Source organism: Salvelinus fontinalis, chromosome 15 (genome assembly GCF_029448725.1).
Source record: "Salvelinus fontinalis isolate EN_2023a chromosome 15, ASM2944872v1, whole genome shotgun sequence".
NCBI classification, from domain to species: Eukaryota; Metazoa; Chordata; class Actinopteri; order Salmoniformes; family Salmonidae; genus Salvelinus; species Salvelinus fontinalis.
The window spans coordinates 17116430-17134039 of record NC_074679.1 but is presented as its reverse complement, the minus strand read 5'-3'; the positions used below and the strand labels follow the sequence as shown (position 1 = coordinate 17134039).

Genomic DNA, 17610 nt, shown 5'->3' with positions numbered 1-17610 from the left:
CCTAGCTGTGAAAATGACCATGGTAGGCTATCGGAATTTGTTTCAATAAAGGATATTCCAGTTTTATTTTTTGGAAAATCATTAGTGAAAAGTGGAGAAAATGGTTAATCCATAACTGAAATAAGACTAAAGGGAGACCGTTTTACCTTCGATGTCTTGCATATTTGCCGCTGACGTGTCCACTCCCATCACAGCCTTGTGTAGGACAGCTGAGAAGACACAAAAACACCCACTGAGTATGCACACAACTCACCGTTCTCCACTCTTCGCTTTTTCCATCTATCGATCCTCACATATTCTGTTTAATTTCTGTTTTCTACATCACACTTGGATTTGATTGGATTTTGCTCCCATTTGCAATCGTATCATCTCTCTACCTTTACTATACAAACAATGCACTCCTATTTTACTCCAACTCTACACGCACAGTAGAGTACTCTTATGATACTTCACACTTCAATCTGGTCTTAATGCTCCACCTACAGATGTAGGATCTTAATTTGAGCTAGTTTCCTACAGCAGGAACATAATCCAGCAGCAACAGGAAATGTGAATTAATATGTTGATTATAATTTATGGAATTATTTTCTAGGGCAAATCAAGATGGACATTTTAAAATGGAAATTACAAACTTTAGAAGCCTACACTACAAGTGTGCATTTCCTGCTGGGTAGCATGGGGGAAAACCCTTTACAATATCACAGTGGCATATCTGCCCAGACCAGCCAGACCGCCACGCAAAGTCAAGCGTATTTGTCCTGACGACTATCAGCTCTCTGAGAAGCGACGCCATCGAGAAGCATTATTGACATTATGGATGCTTCGGCCTGGAGATAGGCTAACCATCGATCCGCTGATTAATTGATGTCTGCAGGCAGCGGTGGAGAAAGCAGAGAGGGAGACGGAGCCCATGGAGAGAGAGAGAGAGAGAGAGAGAGAGAGAGAGAGAGAGAGAGAGAGAGAGAGAGAGAGAGAGAGAGAGAGAGAGAGAGAGAGAGAGAGAGAGAGAGAGAGAGAGAGAGAGAGAGAGAGAGAGAGAGAGAGAGAGAGAGAGAGAGAGAGAGAGAGAGAGAGAGAGAGAGAGAGAGAGAGAGAGAGAGAGAGGAGAGAGAGAGAGAGAGAGAGAGAGAGAGAGAGAGAGAGAGAGAGAGAGAGAGAGAGAGAGAGAGAGAGAATGACAGAGAGAGAGAGAATGACAGAGAGAGAGAGAAACAGGGATATGTGTTCTTCTCAAATACATATACACAGTGAGAGAGAGAGAAAGAGACACTCTCTCCTCCCAGCACGTACTCTCCTCCCAGCACGTAGAAGAGAGAGAGAGAGAGAGAGAGAGAGAGAGAGAGAGAGAGAGAGAGTAGAAGAGAGAGCGATAGATAAAGAAAGAAAGAAAGAAAGAAAGAAAGAAAGAAAGAAAGAAAGAAAGAAAGAAAGAAAGAAAGAAAGAAAGAAAGAGGGGGAAAGAGAGAGGTATAGATGGGGTAGCCACACTATCTGTAGAAATCTGAAAGAGCTATACTGTAGGTGGCCAGGTGGGACATTCTTTATTGATATAGGTGGGCCCAGATGTTATCTCTGAAGAAACCTTCTCCTAGCCTGTAAAAGACAAAATAATATCCAAGGATAAAAGTAAGTAGAGGACATCTGAGAGTACTATATCAAAAATATGGGTATAGGCCTATTCACTCTTAGAAAAAGGGTTCCAAAACAATTATTCTGTTGTCCCCATAGGAGAACCATTTTTGGATCCAGGTAGTAACCTTTTGGGTTCCATTTATGACCCTCTGTGGAAGGGGTTCTCCCTGGAACCAAAAAGGGTTCTTCAAATGTTCTCCTATCGGGACAGCCAAAGAATCCTTTAAGGTTATAGATAGCACATTTTTTCTAAGAGTGTGTGCTGTAAATATGAGATTATGAATATGATACTGTTCTGAAATACTCATCTTATAAAAGTATATTTGAACCAGGTTTAAATGGCCAAATACAAGATGTACACAAGACAACTCTTAGTGGATAACTGAACATCAAAGTAGGGTTGTCCATCGATACAGGGAGATTCAGGGAGATTCAGGGAGATACAGGGAGATTCAGGGACACACAGGGAGATTCAGGGAGATTCAGGGAGATCCATCAATGGGTTTCATGGTGTAGTACATGTCATCTAATCAACTTAGCAGGGAGTGGGACAACACACTGCAAGGGTCAATTCAGGATCATCTTACAGCCACTGTATTGACAGGATTTAACATTTAAACAGCCATGATAAAGATTGCATTTGCAGTGGTTCTTAATAAGTTAGATTTGCTCATTATTTACTGTTGATAGGGTTTGTCAGAATAGATAGAAAAATAGAGATCAATTAGATGCATCACTTGAGTGGGTTGGGTTGTGCCGTGGAGGAGACCCCCTTGGCTTGTGCCCCTTGGCTTGTGCTGTGAGATCTTTGTGGGCTATACTCGGCCTTGTCTCAGGATGGTAAGTTGGTGGTTGAAGTTATCCCTCTAGTGGTGTGGGGGCTGTGCTTTGGCAAAGTGGGTGACCCTGTCCGGGGGTATCATCGGATGGGGCCACAGTGTCTCCAGACCCCTCCTGTCTCAGCCTCCAGTATTTATGCTGCAGTAGTTCATGTGTCGGGGGGGGCTGGGGTCAGTTTGTTATATCTGGAGTATTTCTCCTGTCTTATCCGGTGTCCTGTGTGAATTTAAGTATGCTCTCTCTAATTCTCTCTTTCTTTCTTTCTTCCTTTCTTTTTTTCTTTCTTTCTTTCTTTCTTTCTTTCTTTCTTTCTTTCTCTCGGAGGACCTGAGCCCTAGGACCATGCCTCAGGACTATCTGGCATGATGACTCCTTGCTGTCCCCAGTCCACCGGGCCGTGCTGCTGCTCCAGTTTCAACTATTCTGCCTGCGGCTATGGAACCCTGACCTGTTCAGTGCTACCTGTCCCAGACCTGCTGTTTTCAACTCTCTAGAGACAGCAGGAGCGGTAGAGACACTCTCAATGATTGGCTATGAAAAGCCAACTGACACTTACTCCTGAGGTGCTGACTTGTTGTACCCTTGACAACTACTGTGACTATTATTATTTGACCATGCTGGTCATTTATGAACATTTGAACATCTTGGCCATGTTCTGTTATAATCTCCACCCGGCACAGCCAGAAGAGGACTGGCCACCCCTCATAGCCTGGTTCCTCTCTAGGTTTCTTTCTAGGTTTTGGCCTTTCTAGGGAGTATTTCCTAGCCACCGAGCTTCTACACCTGCATTGCTTGCTGTTTGGGGTTTTAGGCTGGGTTTCTGTACAGCACTTTGAGATATCAGATGATGTAAGAAGGGCTATAATAAATACATTTGATTTGATTTTTGATTTGATTAAGATAAGAGACAAAGGAGGAGAGATAGAGAAAGAGTGATTAGGACAGAGAGGTGAGTGATACGGGAGTGAATAAGGGAGAGAAAGAAAGAGATGAGACTAAAAGAGAGAGGAAGCAGAAGCAATAGGCATGCTGAGTAAATGGCATCGCTCCTGTCTGAAGAGGTGATTTTAGTGCTCATCTCTCACTACACACTGAGAGCCTGGGAGTGCTCCACAGCCATTATCGGCCCTAGTGGCCTTCCATCTCTCAGCCTCTCCCCCGCCCCCTCTCACTCTGTCTTTCCCTCCCTATCTCTCCCTCTTTCACTCACACACAAGGGGGAAGCCGGAAAGGCAGGTGAACAGGGACAATGTTTATCAGAAATACTGACCTGAACAGCTCTGGTATCGCTGGTTCCACAGGCACTGAGAAATACAGGCAGAGAGAGGGGTGGGAGAGAGGGATGGGAGAGAGAGAGGAGAGAGGGATGGGAGAGAGGGATAGGCAGAGAGAGAGGGGAGAAAGGGATGGGAGAGAGGAATCAGCATAGAGAGAGAGGAGAGAGGGAAGGTAGAGAGGAATCAGCAGTGAGGGGAGAGAAAGGGATGGGGAGGGAGGGATCGACAGAGAGAGAGGGGAGAGAGGGATAGGCAGAGAGAGGGGAGAAAGGGATGGGAGAGAGGAATCGGCAGTGAGGTGAGAGAAAGGGAGGGGGAGGGAGGGATCGGCAGAGAGAGAGGGGAGAGAGGGATAGGCAGAGAGAGGGGGGAGAGAGGGATAGGAGAAAGGGATCGGCAGAGAGAGGGGAGAGAGAGATTGGAGAGAGGGATCGGCAGAGAGAAAGGGGAGAAAGGGATGGGAGAGAGGGATAGGCAGAGAGAAAGGGGAGAAAGTGATGGGAGAGAGGGATAGGCAGAGAGAAAGGGGAGAAAGGGATGGGGGAGAGAGAGATTGGAGAGAGGGATCGGCAGAAAGGAGAGAGAGGGATCGGCAGTGAGAGGGGAGAGAGAGGGGAGAGAGGGATAAGCAGAGAGAGGGGAGAGAGGGATGGGGAGAGAGAGAGGGGAGAGAGGGATAGGAGAAAGGGATCGGCAGAGAGAAAGGGGAGAAAGGGATGGGGGAGAGAGAGGGGAGAGAGAGGGGAGAGAGAGGGGAGAGAGAGATGGGAGAGAGGGATGGGGAGAAAATAAAGAGAGTGAGGGGAAGTGAAAGGAAAAGAGTGATCACTATATCCTAAAATCATGCTTTCATCAGGGTTAAAAACAGTAAATCCAATGTAGGCAGGCACAATAACATGATATATTAGGCTGGATAGACTGCCTGGATAATGTCTGGTATTGGAGGGCTGGTGAGGTGAGAGACAGTGGGAGGAGAAGAGCTGAGTACTGAGAAGTATAGTTTGGAATGTGTGATAAGAGAGCTGTGTGTGTGTGTGTGTGTGTGTGTGTGTGTGTGTGTGTGTGTGTGTGTGTGTGTGTGTGTGTGTGTGTGTGTGTGTGTGTGTGTGTGTGTGTGTGTGTGTGTGTGTGTGTGTGTGTGTGTGTGTGTGTGTGTGTGTGTTGGGGTAAGGTCACCCTGAGTAGCACCCTCAGTGAGTTGAGGAGAGTGCAGACGCACCTCGGATACCTTTGGAGCGTGTTCGATGGCGCTTCTCATCTGCATCCACCTCCATCTGCAAAGGAGATACAAACAGACAGTCAGAGATAGAAGCACTACCAGGTGCCAAGAGAAGACTGGCTTTGTGGGCCTGGCTCCTGGGTCTGTCTGTCTGTCACTCTCTCTTATGAACACACACACAACGATTTATCGAGAGAGTAATTGCCTGATGTCAAACCTTTACTGTTTTTGACACTGTGAAATTACATTTATTTAAAGGATTTCGAAATGTAGACTTTGCCAGGTGCTAATGTCACCCAAACGTTTGCTTCATGGTGCTTTGGAAGATGTATGCAAATGTACTGTGAATAGAAATGCATAATTGCTTTGGTTCTTCTTCTGGTCCATATTTGTCTATGGATTATGAAATTCCATCACTCCCCAACACAGTCACGCTTCTCCATTAAAGTGCACCTGTACTACTCTCTGCATAAAGGTGTAATCTTAGCTTTATGCCACTTGGCACATTGATCAAACAAAGTGAAATGAATACAGCCAGGTCATCTGTGATGCAAGTCAGTATTCGACGTCCATCCATGTCTGAGGACGTCGGGAGATGATGTGGAAACTGGCCACTAAGGGCTGGGTTTTGCCAGGGGGATGGGAATGGTAGATGGGAGTAAGCATCTGCCTCTGTCCCTGATCAGCCAGACATCTGATTCCAAACGTTGCAAGTTCAAATTGAGTGATAGAATGTTGTTTTTGAGATTTTTGTTTTAAGCCTATCCCAAACCTGAACCCTTATTTTAATCATTCAGGGTTAATGCCAAACCTAAGATTTGGGGATTAATGCCTAAACTGAACCTTAAACGCTTTGATATTTTACGTTTGCAACAACTTCGGAATTTGACATTTGAGAAATATGGTCTGATTCTGACGTGAGACTGTGAGATCTAGTTGTACAAATAGTTTATAGTAATAATCTCTCCCATATTTTGCTAGCCTACATATTCACTGTGTATGTACAGTACTCTTTTGCATGACTCTCATATCAATGTCTTAACTGTAAATCCTCTATTTAATCCTACAGATATCACATTACTCACATTCACACTCCACACTCGCTCTCACACTAGAGCAATCATTTTACAGTAAAGGTAATTAGATCCCAACCAATTTAGAGGTGCATTCATTGTTGATGAGTTGAAAGAGGGGAGCATTCTGTTATTTGCAGATGTTACTAAATATTCATGCTTGCTGAGTTTTGCACTATCAGAGGCTAGCCATGTTTGGATGTGTCTTTTATTCCACATGATTTATTACATTGCCACTTAAGCCTTCAGTCCTAATGGTGGAAGCCTTGGTGTTTTTTTATGAACCCCATAAATGTTTCAAATGGGGAAAAATAAAATGATCAAAGTCAAGAATACAGTACCTAGTAAATCTTATTAGTGTGGCAAACGGCGGGGTGTTTTAGGAGGGGTAGGAGTGGGGGTGGAAATTATATTTCTGTGGAGCGGCACAGGGGTTTCCATGATAATAAGAGGAAATCCTACCTCAGGAAAAATATAAAAACAAACCAACAAGTTATCAATCCAGTAAGTGCTGTGGGTGTGGCCCAATTCCCCACACTACATTCACACGGTGACAGATGGCTCATGAGAAGAGACAGAGACAGAGACAGAGACAGAGACAGAGACAGAGACAGAGATAGAGCAAATATAAGGGACAATGAATGAACTGTGTGACAGAAACTTGCTGAGACTCTATGGCCAGACTCAACATGATAATGCTGAGCTTTTCACTGGTGTTTTTCAACAGCCATATAAGCTCTCAACACCTGATGTTAACAGTGCTACACAAAATATAACGTTATGAGCTATTTCTTCCTCTGGCTGTGGTGAGTGAGGGAGTCGCCCCCCGCCAAACACACATATACACAACACAAACACTGTGCCCATCTACAGCTGTCTGACTCTCTCTAAGGCCTCTCTCAGCCGAGATGACAGCAACAGCACTTCCTCCCTCAAGGCCCCTCGTGAGACCGGTGCCTGGGTCCCTGAAGCCAGTCTGAGACTCGCCCGCCCCTCTGTGTGGTTACGAGCACTCCTCGGCCTCCTGGCCTGCCAGCTTATGGGAGGATGTCATAAGGTGAATGCACCAATTTGTAAGTCGCTCTGGATAAGAGCGTCTGCTAAATGACTTAAATGTAAATGTAAATGTAATTACACCATGGGGAAATTCCACAGATGTAAAAGAAGCTTGTGGAGCCTTGCAGTACTGGAAGGACAAGGAAGAACTGTTCTCCCTATGTCCATACCGCCTTACCACATTAATACTGTATTCTGCAGTATAACTGCGTGTATATATGTGTGTGTGTGTGTGTGTGTGTGTGTGTGTGTGTGTGTGCGTGCGTGCGTGCGTGCGTGCGTGCGTGCGTGCGTGCGTGTGTGTGTGTGTGCATAGTCGGGGTTGGGACATTTGTTACCAAAATTCACATTGTTATTGGATTTCCTTTGTTTCACCTCAAAGTTTTGGGAAAATATGTCTCAGTCATGTGGTGTACTTCAGAAACCACACTTGCATTATCAAATTTCACTGCAAATAGGTATTGACGCCATGCATCAACCAGTGACTGTAAACATGCATGCTATCTCCATCTAAGTGTTTCTGAATTGGTGTGAAGGACCAGGCTCATAGCATCTGAGTGGGTGTGTGAGAGAGAGAGAGAGAGAGAGAGAGAGAGAGAGAGAGAGAGAGAGAGATAGGGGGGGGGGGGATAAAGATTGAAATCTGCTGTCAACATTTTCTCCGGTGAGTGGTGTTATCGTAGGTAGGTAGCTATCACTCTGAAATGAGCCGTTGAAAAGGTTTGGGCGTGACAGAGTTTTGTATCTCTACCTGAAATTGTTGGGATCGAGTATGACAGAGTTGTGGCTTTATATCTAAATGGGGTTTTATGGGATTATCAAGGTGTACAGTATGATTATATCATATAACTGTACCTGAAATGGTTTGGGGTGAGATTGCTCTTTGGTCCAGACCTCTGCTTCCTCCGTGGCCCACGATAGTAGACGTTAAACTGGAGAAAAAGAGCTCACCACTCTTCCAAATTCATTTTCTGCGAAGAAATAAAAAACAATATCCATACTTATGAATTCAAATCTCCATGCAAATCATATTTACACATGCTGTATGACAGTGTTTGGCTTGAGTTTCCTTCCTTTGAAAAGGGAGCTGGCGATGGCCTCACCAATAGTCACATGTACAAAATGTATGCCGCATATGTAGTGATTTCCTCCAGCCCAATAGCGGCTTGTCATTTTCAGAAATAGACTTGGCAAGGTGGTAATTAGCCAGATCTATCATATTCTGCAGGAAATGGGAACAAATATAGTTAATGATCCATGCTATTCTCCATGATTTCTCCTCGCCTATGCCTTCTATGAATTCAAAAGGAAAGAGAGAGCGAGAGAGAGAGAGAAAGTGTGCGAGTGAGAGATAGATAGTAGTAAGGGAAAAAGAGAGTGAGAGAGAGAAAAGGGGTGTCAAACAGACAGAGTATGCTCGACAGCTCCAAGGAGGTTCTGATGTAAAACAGGCCAGATATATGAGGTCGAGGTCTAACCAGGGCAATGGTTAAAAAAAAAAACCTGCCTCTCAAAACACAGATGCCCAGTGACAAACACAGAGCAAGAGAAGAAACAGAACGCAAGATTAATGGGGTAAACAGACAGAGAGAGAGAGAGAGCGAGTGGGAGAGAGAGACAGTGGGAGCGAGAGACAGTGGGAGAGAGAGACAGTGAGAGAGAGAGAGCGAGAGAGAGAGCGGGAGAGAGAGAGCGGGAGAGAGAGAGTGGGAGCGAGAGACAGTGGGAGCGAGAGACAGTGGGAGCGAGAGAGAGAGAGAGAGAGACAGAGAGAGAGAGAGACAGAGAGAGAGAGAGAGCGAGAGAGAGAGAGAGAGAGATATTTTCCTCCATTTGTCCCTACACAAACGGACACAGTCTACTATTCCAGTTTTTCAAATTGTAGGTGTCTGGTAGCATTTTTTTTAAATCATATGGTGTTAACCTAGGTCTACACTGTGCAATTGCAGATATAATAAAGGAGCGCAAGCTACAATACGGCAAACCAGGCATTTGGGGGAAGTGTATGGAGGCCGCCATCTTTTTGCACGCAGCCATTTGTATGTTACAATTCTTGTTTGCTAATCTAACTATGCTATCGCTAGTCCAATCAATCAGAATGCTTTGTTATCATGTAAAAAACACAAACGACAGAGTCTAGTTGTCATAGTATATATTTTTGTAGAAATGTTTGTATCTTTGTTTGGTATCACCAATCTGTCTCTAGGCCTACAGTACTCACCACTGCTGTGAGCAGGCTCTGCCTCCATATAAGGAGCATACCGGTAAATTCCTGGTTTTAGGTGAAGTTTGAGCGCCTCTCCTAATTTAGTTTATTCTGTTTAGGGGTGTTGTCAAACACTTCATAATTTATTAGAAACGCATTTGTGCAAATGATGTCTTTGTTTAGAAAGTCTTTGGTTATAAATGTGGTTATAAATGTGTTATCGCTGGCCATTGTTTTGTCAATTACGCAAAAAAAATTGTCCATCACACACACAGTTTACAGCAGGTATAAAAGGTGCAGTGAAATGATTGTGCGCTATCTCCCTCAATATTGCAGTACAATAATCAATATCAATAATAAATTAAAAGTCAAATCGAAAATCACACGTTATAGAAGGTAGTATGCATAGTAGTAATAACCTGATATACACACAATATGATATATTTAATTGATAATGGATGTGCTATGTCAAGTATGACTGTATTTACAATTATAAACCGGGTGGTTCAAAGCTTGAATGCTGATTTGTTTATTTATTTTTACTGTTCTTATTACGCTGGTAACCAGTTTATAATAGCAATAAGGCACCTCGGGGGATTGTGGTATATGGCCAATATACTACAGCTAACGGCTGTATCCAGGAATCCGCGATGCGTCTTGACAAAGAACAGCCCTTAGCCGTGGTATATTGGCTATATACCACACCTCCTCAGGCCTTATTGCTTAAATAGAAAGTGGGTAGTTTCTTGGTAATGCAGTTGGATCAATAGTAGGCTATATACTATAACAGTAGAGTCGACTGAGTGTGTATGTGTGTGTGAGAGAGTCTGGTTGCATGTGTGTGCTTGTGTGTGATTGTTTGTTCATGGGTGATTGTGTGTGTGTGTGTGTGTGTGCGCTTGTGTGTAAGAGTTGGATGTGTGGAGAGGCAATACAAATAGTATGTATGAATTATCACTGGTTTAGCAATGGTTTCTGTCAGGTTAGGGCAGGGACAACCCATTGTCCTCGGTCCTCATTCATGGAGAGTTTTATTCGAACGTAGCCCAACATGTTGCTACAGAGCTGTTATCGTAGCAAAATAATTCACTGATCCATCCAATCCATTCAGTGGATTATATTTCCATGTCCTATCTTTGAGGTGCTTTGGCTTTTGTCCCCTAGTTGAGGGATTATTGCTATTGTCCAACTGTTTATTATCTTTGCTAAATTATTATTTTTGTCGATCAAGTGAAGTTTTTTTCTCAAGTCTTTTTTGCCGTTTGCATATTTTTGTAAATATAACTCCATCTTTACTGTTGCTGATCCACAGCAACTAAATTGTCTGCCAGGCTCTCTATCTTAACAGGCAGAGCTAGGCACATACATTCCCTCTCTCCCTCACTCTCCTACACTCCCCCCCTCCATCCCTCTATCCCTCCCTGTCTCTTTGTGTGTCCTGCATGAAGGCATTAGTGATGCGTGGGTTGACTCATAACCCACAGTCCCTGCGGTTATATCCGCAGGGTGGGAAGGTTTAGGGTCATGACATATTGTGTGGAGGAGGGTGCCGCAAATCTCTATATATATTTTTCTTCACAAAGCCTTTACTAGTTGTGTATTAACGGACCGATACAGCCATAGGTAGCACAGGGCCCAAACAATGTTCAGCACCGGCTATGATAGCAGTTCTGTTTATGCTATGTGTGATGATTGTGAGGTGCTATACAAATTCGACAGTCACAAGACGGGGACTTCAAATTGGCCTATAGGCGGGTTAGCTGACAACGTCAAGAAAACGATGTTCTCGCTTCGATGGGGCAGGGGTCAGCCTGTTGTTGTGATTCTGGATGGCCAGATTGATAGAAAGAATGACAAGAAACTGCCATGTAGGGAATCGTAAGTGGCTCGTTTCAGCTCGTTTCAGCTCATTTCATCTTGTTATTGATACCCTGTCTTGTTGTTTTGTGTTTTGACTGATTTCATGTCAATGCTAATATTGCTAAAATAAGCTAACTAGGTAATTAGCGAGCTAACCTACAACTGTAACAATGTATTTGAGGGACAACAAGTGCTCATTGCGCAAATGTATTTAAGTTTTAAATGAACGTTGGAGACAAAATACAGATTACATGTTGTCAACAATCTAAGTCAACCCGGTCTGTTTTGCCACATAGATGCGCACACCTTGGTTTTGTTGCTAAACAACCAACCCATCTATGGCATGTCAAAGTAACTTTAGCCTACTGTTCAGACAGGTTAAACGGAAACTGAAATCTGGACACTGACTGTAGGTCTATAACCTCTCACATAGCCTTAATATTGCCTTCTGCAGAATTAAAATGATGTCGCAAATGTAGGCAACATTTTGACTCAGGAACAGGAGTGGAGAAATATGATGTCTTTCAGCATCTTGAGAGAATGCAAATGCACAGTTAGATACTGTCTGTAGAAGTGCTATCTTCATCAGCATAATAAAAGCTGATAGTATTTCAAACACATAAAATATGCATCCAAGCCAAACTGAAATCTTATCAGAAACATGTTGGGTCTTCTTCACAGTTTTCTACTTCCTTACATCCGGTCAAACTGATGTCAATAATCTTCCCGTTTGCTTTGTTGGATGAGGGGTTATTGCACTTTCTCCCCGGTTCCTAAACGTCTTTGCTCAGTGAAAGAAACAGAGATGACAGAGAAACGTTTACCGATTTTTATCAGGTAAGTTGACTGAGAACACATTCTCATTTACAGCAACAACCTGGGGAATAGTTACAGGGGAGAGGAGGAATGAGCCAAATGTAAGCTGGGGATGATTAGGTGACAGATTGTGAATTTAGCCAGGACACCAGGTTTCACACCCCTACTCTTACAATAAGTGCCATGTGATCTTTAGTGACCGCAGAGAGTCAGGACACCTGTTTAACATCCCATCCAAAAGCCAGCACCCTACACAGGGCAATGTCCCCAATCACTGCCCTGGGGAAGTGGGATATTCTTTTTAGACCTGAAGAAAGAGTGCCACCTACTGGCAATCCAACACCATTTTCAGCAGGATCTGGTCTCCCATCCAGGGACTGACCAGGAACAACCCTGCTTAGCTTCAGAAGCAAGCCAGTAGTGGTATGCAAGGTGGTATGCAAGGTGGTATGCTGCTGGCAAATAGAGCAATGTCAACTAGATTGAAGTATTAATTCTATCGATTTATGACATTCTGTTGAGCAAGGGTTTATTAGTCTTCTAGGGCAACATATAAATGATAGAAAAGAAACTGAATGTATCAAATTATAGACAAGTTCATTAACAAATAGCTTACCAACATTTGTGATATCATAAGCAGAAACATATTTAAATCAGCCAGGAAAATGTATTTTTTAAATAGTTCCGCTAACTCTGTCTGTAGCCTACAGAACATTTTTTATTTTGGCAAGTTAGGGTGATAGTTACTTTATCACATATAGTCGGACGGTTGCGGATAGGTTATTAACAATTGTGGGTGGGTGCGGGTGAAAGACACGCTGACCCGCGCACCACTAGTAGGCGTGCTAGTTATATGAGAGTACAGGAGATAGAAGTCTTAATGGCGCAGCACTGGAGTGTGTCGGGAAAATGAAGCCCCAGTCAGGGAGCATGTTGCTTATAATCAGACCCACATGCACACAAAAACACACACACACGGAAACAGACACACATACAGACACACACGAACACACTGATACAGTAAGCAACACAACCCGAGTCACACTCAATACACAAGTCACTAATAGCCAGTCACAGCCAGAGCCACTGCCACAGGCATTACCACATCTCTACCATGAAGATCATAATAGCCAACTGCCCAATCACTACGCAATACAATATACTGCTAGGGAGATAAGAGCGTCAGGGTATGTTTTCATGTGCTAGTTTTCCACAGCTTTCCTTTGAACCACTGGGGTTCTCATTCTGTGTTTCCTGCTCTCTCTTCATCTCTCGTCCTCTATCTTCCTCTCTATCTCTCTCACTCTCGCTCTCTCTCTCTCTCTGTCTCTCTCTCTGCCTGCCTTTGTAGTTGGAGTAATAATAACAACAACCCTAAAGCATATGCCCAAAAGACTTCTCTCTGGTTCCCTGCGAAGGGGACATCTACTGAGTTCACTTTCCGTTTCAGAGTTATACCCCTCTCCATAAAAACAAGTTGAGATCCCTCCTCCCCCAAACCTTTACTTTTTCCTCAACCCAGTCTCTCCTCTTCCCCCTCTCTCTCCACTCTCCTCCTTCGCTCTGCCGTCTCCTCCCTCTCTCTCTCCCTTCTCCTCCCACTCTACCCTCTCTCTACACCCCCACCCCTGTCCCCCAGTCCTCTAATCAGACCCTGAGTGCCGCTGGCCCTGCCCTCTGATTGATCTAATTATGGACTTGATTTGGGACGGAGGATGAAATCAAAGCCCTGATATGTCACATTGTAGCTTCCCACATTCCAATGGCAGCCATCCCTCTCTGGGGCTGATTGTGTGTGTGTGTGTGTGTGTGTGTGTGTGTGTGTGTGTGTGTGTGTGTGTGTGTGTGTGTGTGTGTGTGTGTGTGTGTGTGTGTGTGTGTGTGTGTGTGTGTGTGTGTGTGTGTGTGTTTTAATATTCTGTTCGCACAGCAGAGCTGGCATTCATTGTGGTTAGTGAGTGGGCTGCTCTTTCAGCACCAAGGACAGTGACAGAGTGAGCTCAGCAAGGTTTTAGCAGCACCATCTATAGCTGTCACACACACACATACACACTTTTATGAGATAGTGATGGTGTGTTTGTGTAATTTCTGATATTTCATAATCCATAGAGGTTGGAGGAGGGTAGGGTTTGCCCTTTTCTCAGGTTCTATTTATCAGAGCCAGCGTATATGGCCTGTAAATAGCAGCTTTATATCACCTGATATGTGATACATGTGAAACCCACTTCATAACAGAGAAAGGCTCAGGGACACTGTACATGCATACAACAAGTTACACACACACACGTGACTAAAATTGCCGACAGATCCCTCTGGTTTTATAACAGTATTAGATTGACTGGGGCTGCCTGACCTGCAGAATGTGTGTATGGCGACAGGGTTCAATGGAATAGACAGAAGCAAGAATGTGGGAGAAAGCCATGGGAAGACAGGGGAGTTAGGGGGAGACAATAAGAGACTAGGGAAAGACAGAGAGAGAAGACAGACATTATGGTGGTGGGAGAGGCTTGTGAAGACAGGGAGAGGGAACCAGGGATGGTAGGGGATAGACAGGGCGAGAGATCCAGGGATGGTAGGGGATAGACAGGGAGAGGGAACCAGGGATGGTAGGGGATAGACAGGGAGAGGGAACCAGGGATGGTAGGGGATAGACAGGGCGAGGGAACCAGGGATGGTAGGGGATAGACAGGGAGAGGGAAACAAATCTGATTCTAACCCAGACATTGTTGCTTATGCAGCTGTCAAGGTGAGGGGAGGTGGCTGGGGTAATGTTTTATATTCCTTTGCCTAAAACTGTTTTTGAATCCAAATATGTTTTGACAGAAATATAACCTGATGAACAGGGAAATAGATATTTTGTCTCTTCTCAAACAAACAGCCCAGACAAACTCTCACCCCTTTTTTGGGTCAAAGACTTGAGAGGTTGATGTTGACCGTTGGTGTGAAGCAACAGCAGTCTCACTTTCAGACACACTCAGACACACATAAACACAAACTAACAAACACAGACACACACACACACACACACACATATATATACACAACTAACACACACACGCACGCACGCACGCACGCACGCACGCGCACGCACACACACACACACACACACACACACACACACACACACACACACACACACACACACACACACACACACACACACACACACACACACACACACACACACACACACACACACACACACACATACACATCGTAAAGCAGAGCCCCTTGGGAGCCTGGGGAGGCTGGGAGGTAATATCATCCACTGCAACGGTACTGTAATTACCCACAGTAATCACCAGTACAATGAAAGCTGGGTAGAACACTCAGGTGAGAGATGGCAGACGGCAATCAGCCCAACGTAGAGGTAGGAGGGGGGTGGAGTGGATGGAGGGGGTGGAGGGTGGGAAGGCAGTGAGGGGGAGCATATAGCATGAGGAGAGGGAGGGGAGGTAGAAAGAGCAGAGGGAGAGAGGGAGGGGGAAGGAGCGGGCAATTTTCCATCAAACGAGAGCACCAGGGTCTTAATTACCAGTCGAGTCTTTGGCCCTACGTTTGTCTCCCCGCTCAGCCAATTTGAAAGATATGTGTGTGTGTGTGTTTGTGCATTTGTGTGTGTGAGTGTGAGTGTGAGTGTGAGTGTGAGTGTGAGTGTGAGTGTGTGTGTGTGTGTGTGTGTGTGTGTGTGTGTGTGTGTGTGTGTGTGTGTGTGTGTGTGTGTGAGTGTGCTCTCCCTGCTCAGCACTCCTGAAAGGCCCATTATCACACCATGCAGGCTCCAATCAGCTCTGCACTGACTGTGAACATGGTAGACACAGCGCAGTGGGGCGTCGCATCCACACACACACACACACACACACACACACACACACACACACACACACACACACACACACACACACACACACACACACACACACACACACACACACACACACACACACACACACACACACACACACACTGCAATACATGGAGGAAGAGAGTGATGAGGAAAAGAGGGAGGGAAAGTGGAAGGTAGCAAGGGAAAGAGATAGTGGGAGGTAGGTAAAGGTAGAGAAAAAAAGATGAATGTGATGCTGAGGCTGATTTGAGAGAGGTTGGGCGCAGAGAGAGGAGAAAGGCAGAGGCAATATATGTCTTTTACACTATTCACAGCAGCCAGAGCAGCACAAGGTCAGACAGGGAGACAGACTTGCAAGTTCTCACATTATTACAGGAATACTCTACACCAAGGTTCCCCAACTGGCGAATTTGGCCGCAGGGGATTTTATTTGGTTCCCAAGATTTCTGAGTAAAAAATATAAAAGCAACATGTAAAGTGTTGGTCCCAAGTTTCATGAGCTGAAATAAAAGATCCCAGAAAATGGGATACGCACAAAAAGCTGATTTCTCTCAAATGTTGTGCACACATTTGTTTACATCCCTGTTAGTGAGCATTTCTCCTTTACCAAGATAATCCATCCACCAGACAGGTGTGGCATATCAAGAAGCGGATTAATAAACAGCATGATCATTACACAGGTACATCTTGTGCTGAACAATAAAAGGCCACTCTAAAATGTGCCATTTTGTCAAAAAACACAATGCCACAGATGCCTCAAGTTTGGAAGTTTGGATGCATTTGGCATGCTGGCAGCAGGAATGTCCACCAGAGCTGTTGCCAGATAATTTAATGTTCTTTTCTCCACCATAAGCCTCATCCAATGTTGTTTTTGAGAATTTAGCAGTACGTCCAACAGTCTTCACAACCGCAGACCATGTGTATGGTGTTGTGTGGGTGAGTGGTTTGCTGATAAAACGTTGTGAACAGAGTGCCCCATGTTAGCTGTGGGGTTATGGTATGGGCAGGCATAAGCTACGGACAACAAACACAATTGCATTTTATCGATGGCCATTTGAATGAACAGAGACACTGTGACAACATCCTGAGGCCCATTGTTGTGCCATTCATCCGCCGCCATCACCTCATGTTTCAGCATGTTCATGCACTGCACCATGACACAAAGATCTGTACACAATTCCTGGAAGCTGAAAATGCAGAATTTTTTAAGTCCAATGGTCACTTTACCATATAGTCTATTTTTAATCCGATGTCTAGAATTTCACCTAGGTTGGCTCAAGTAATACTGTTAAAAAATCAATTGCTAATGACCATGTGGTTCTCGGTAACGGCCGGACGGCTCATGACGCTCATGTCACTCTCATGACAAGAGAGTGTGCTGTGTACTTCCAATTAAGTTAATTTGTGAATTTTCATTGTGATTGTCACGTTCACTGTCTTCAAACTCCCTGTCATAGATGAGCCAAAGCGCAGCATGTAATTCCACATCTTTAATAAAGTCAAACCTTTATTAAAACAGGTAAACAGAAACTGAACGTGACGCAACCGTGACGCACACAAACACAAACAGAAAATAAATAATTACCCACAACATTAGGTGGGAAAAAAGGCTGCCAAAGTATGATTCCCAATCAGAAACAACGATAGACAGCTGCCTCTGATTGGGAACCACACTCGGCCAAAAACAAAGAAATAGAAAACATAGAATGCCCACCCAAATCACACCCTGCCCTAACGGCTCTCTAAGGTCAGGGCGTGACAGTGATTGGTGTGATATTGGCTTA

General features: G+C 44.5%; 1 protein-coding gene across 7 annotated transcripts in view; it reads right to left on the bottom strand.

Annotated features, from left to right (window-relative positions):
- Positions 1-17610, bottom strand: part of LOC129811479 (myelin transcription factor 1-like protein) — a 174132-nt gene that overhangs the window by 100519 nt on the left and 56003 nt on the right. For 6 of the 7 annotated variants that reach the window (XM_055862820.1, XM_055862823.1, XM_055862819.1 and 3 more), the window contains exons 2-5: positions 7953-8068; positions 4969-5023; positions 3743-3776; positions 147-209 (exon numbers count right to left, since the gene is read on the bottom strand). In XM_055862820.1, coding sequence (XP_055718795.1) covers positions 147-209; positions 3743-3776; positions 4969-5023 — 152 coding nt within the window. In that variant the 5' untranslated portion in view covers positions 7953-8068. The remainder of the gene's footprint in view (positions 1-146; positions 210-3742; positions 3777-4968; positions 5024-7952; positions 8069-17610) is intronic. The other variant, XM_055862822.1, reaches the window with a different exon arrangement.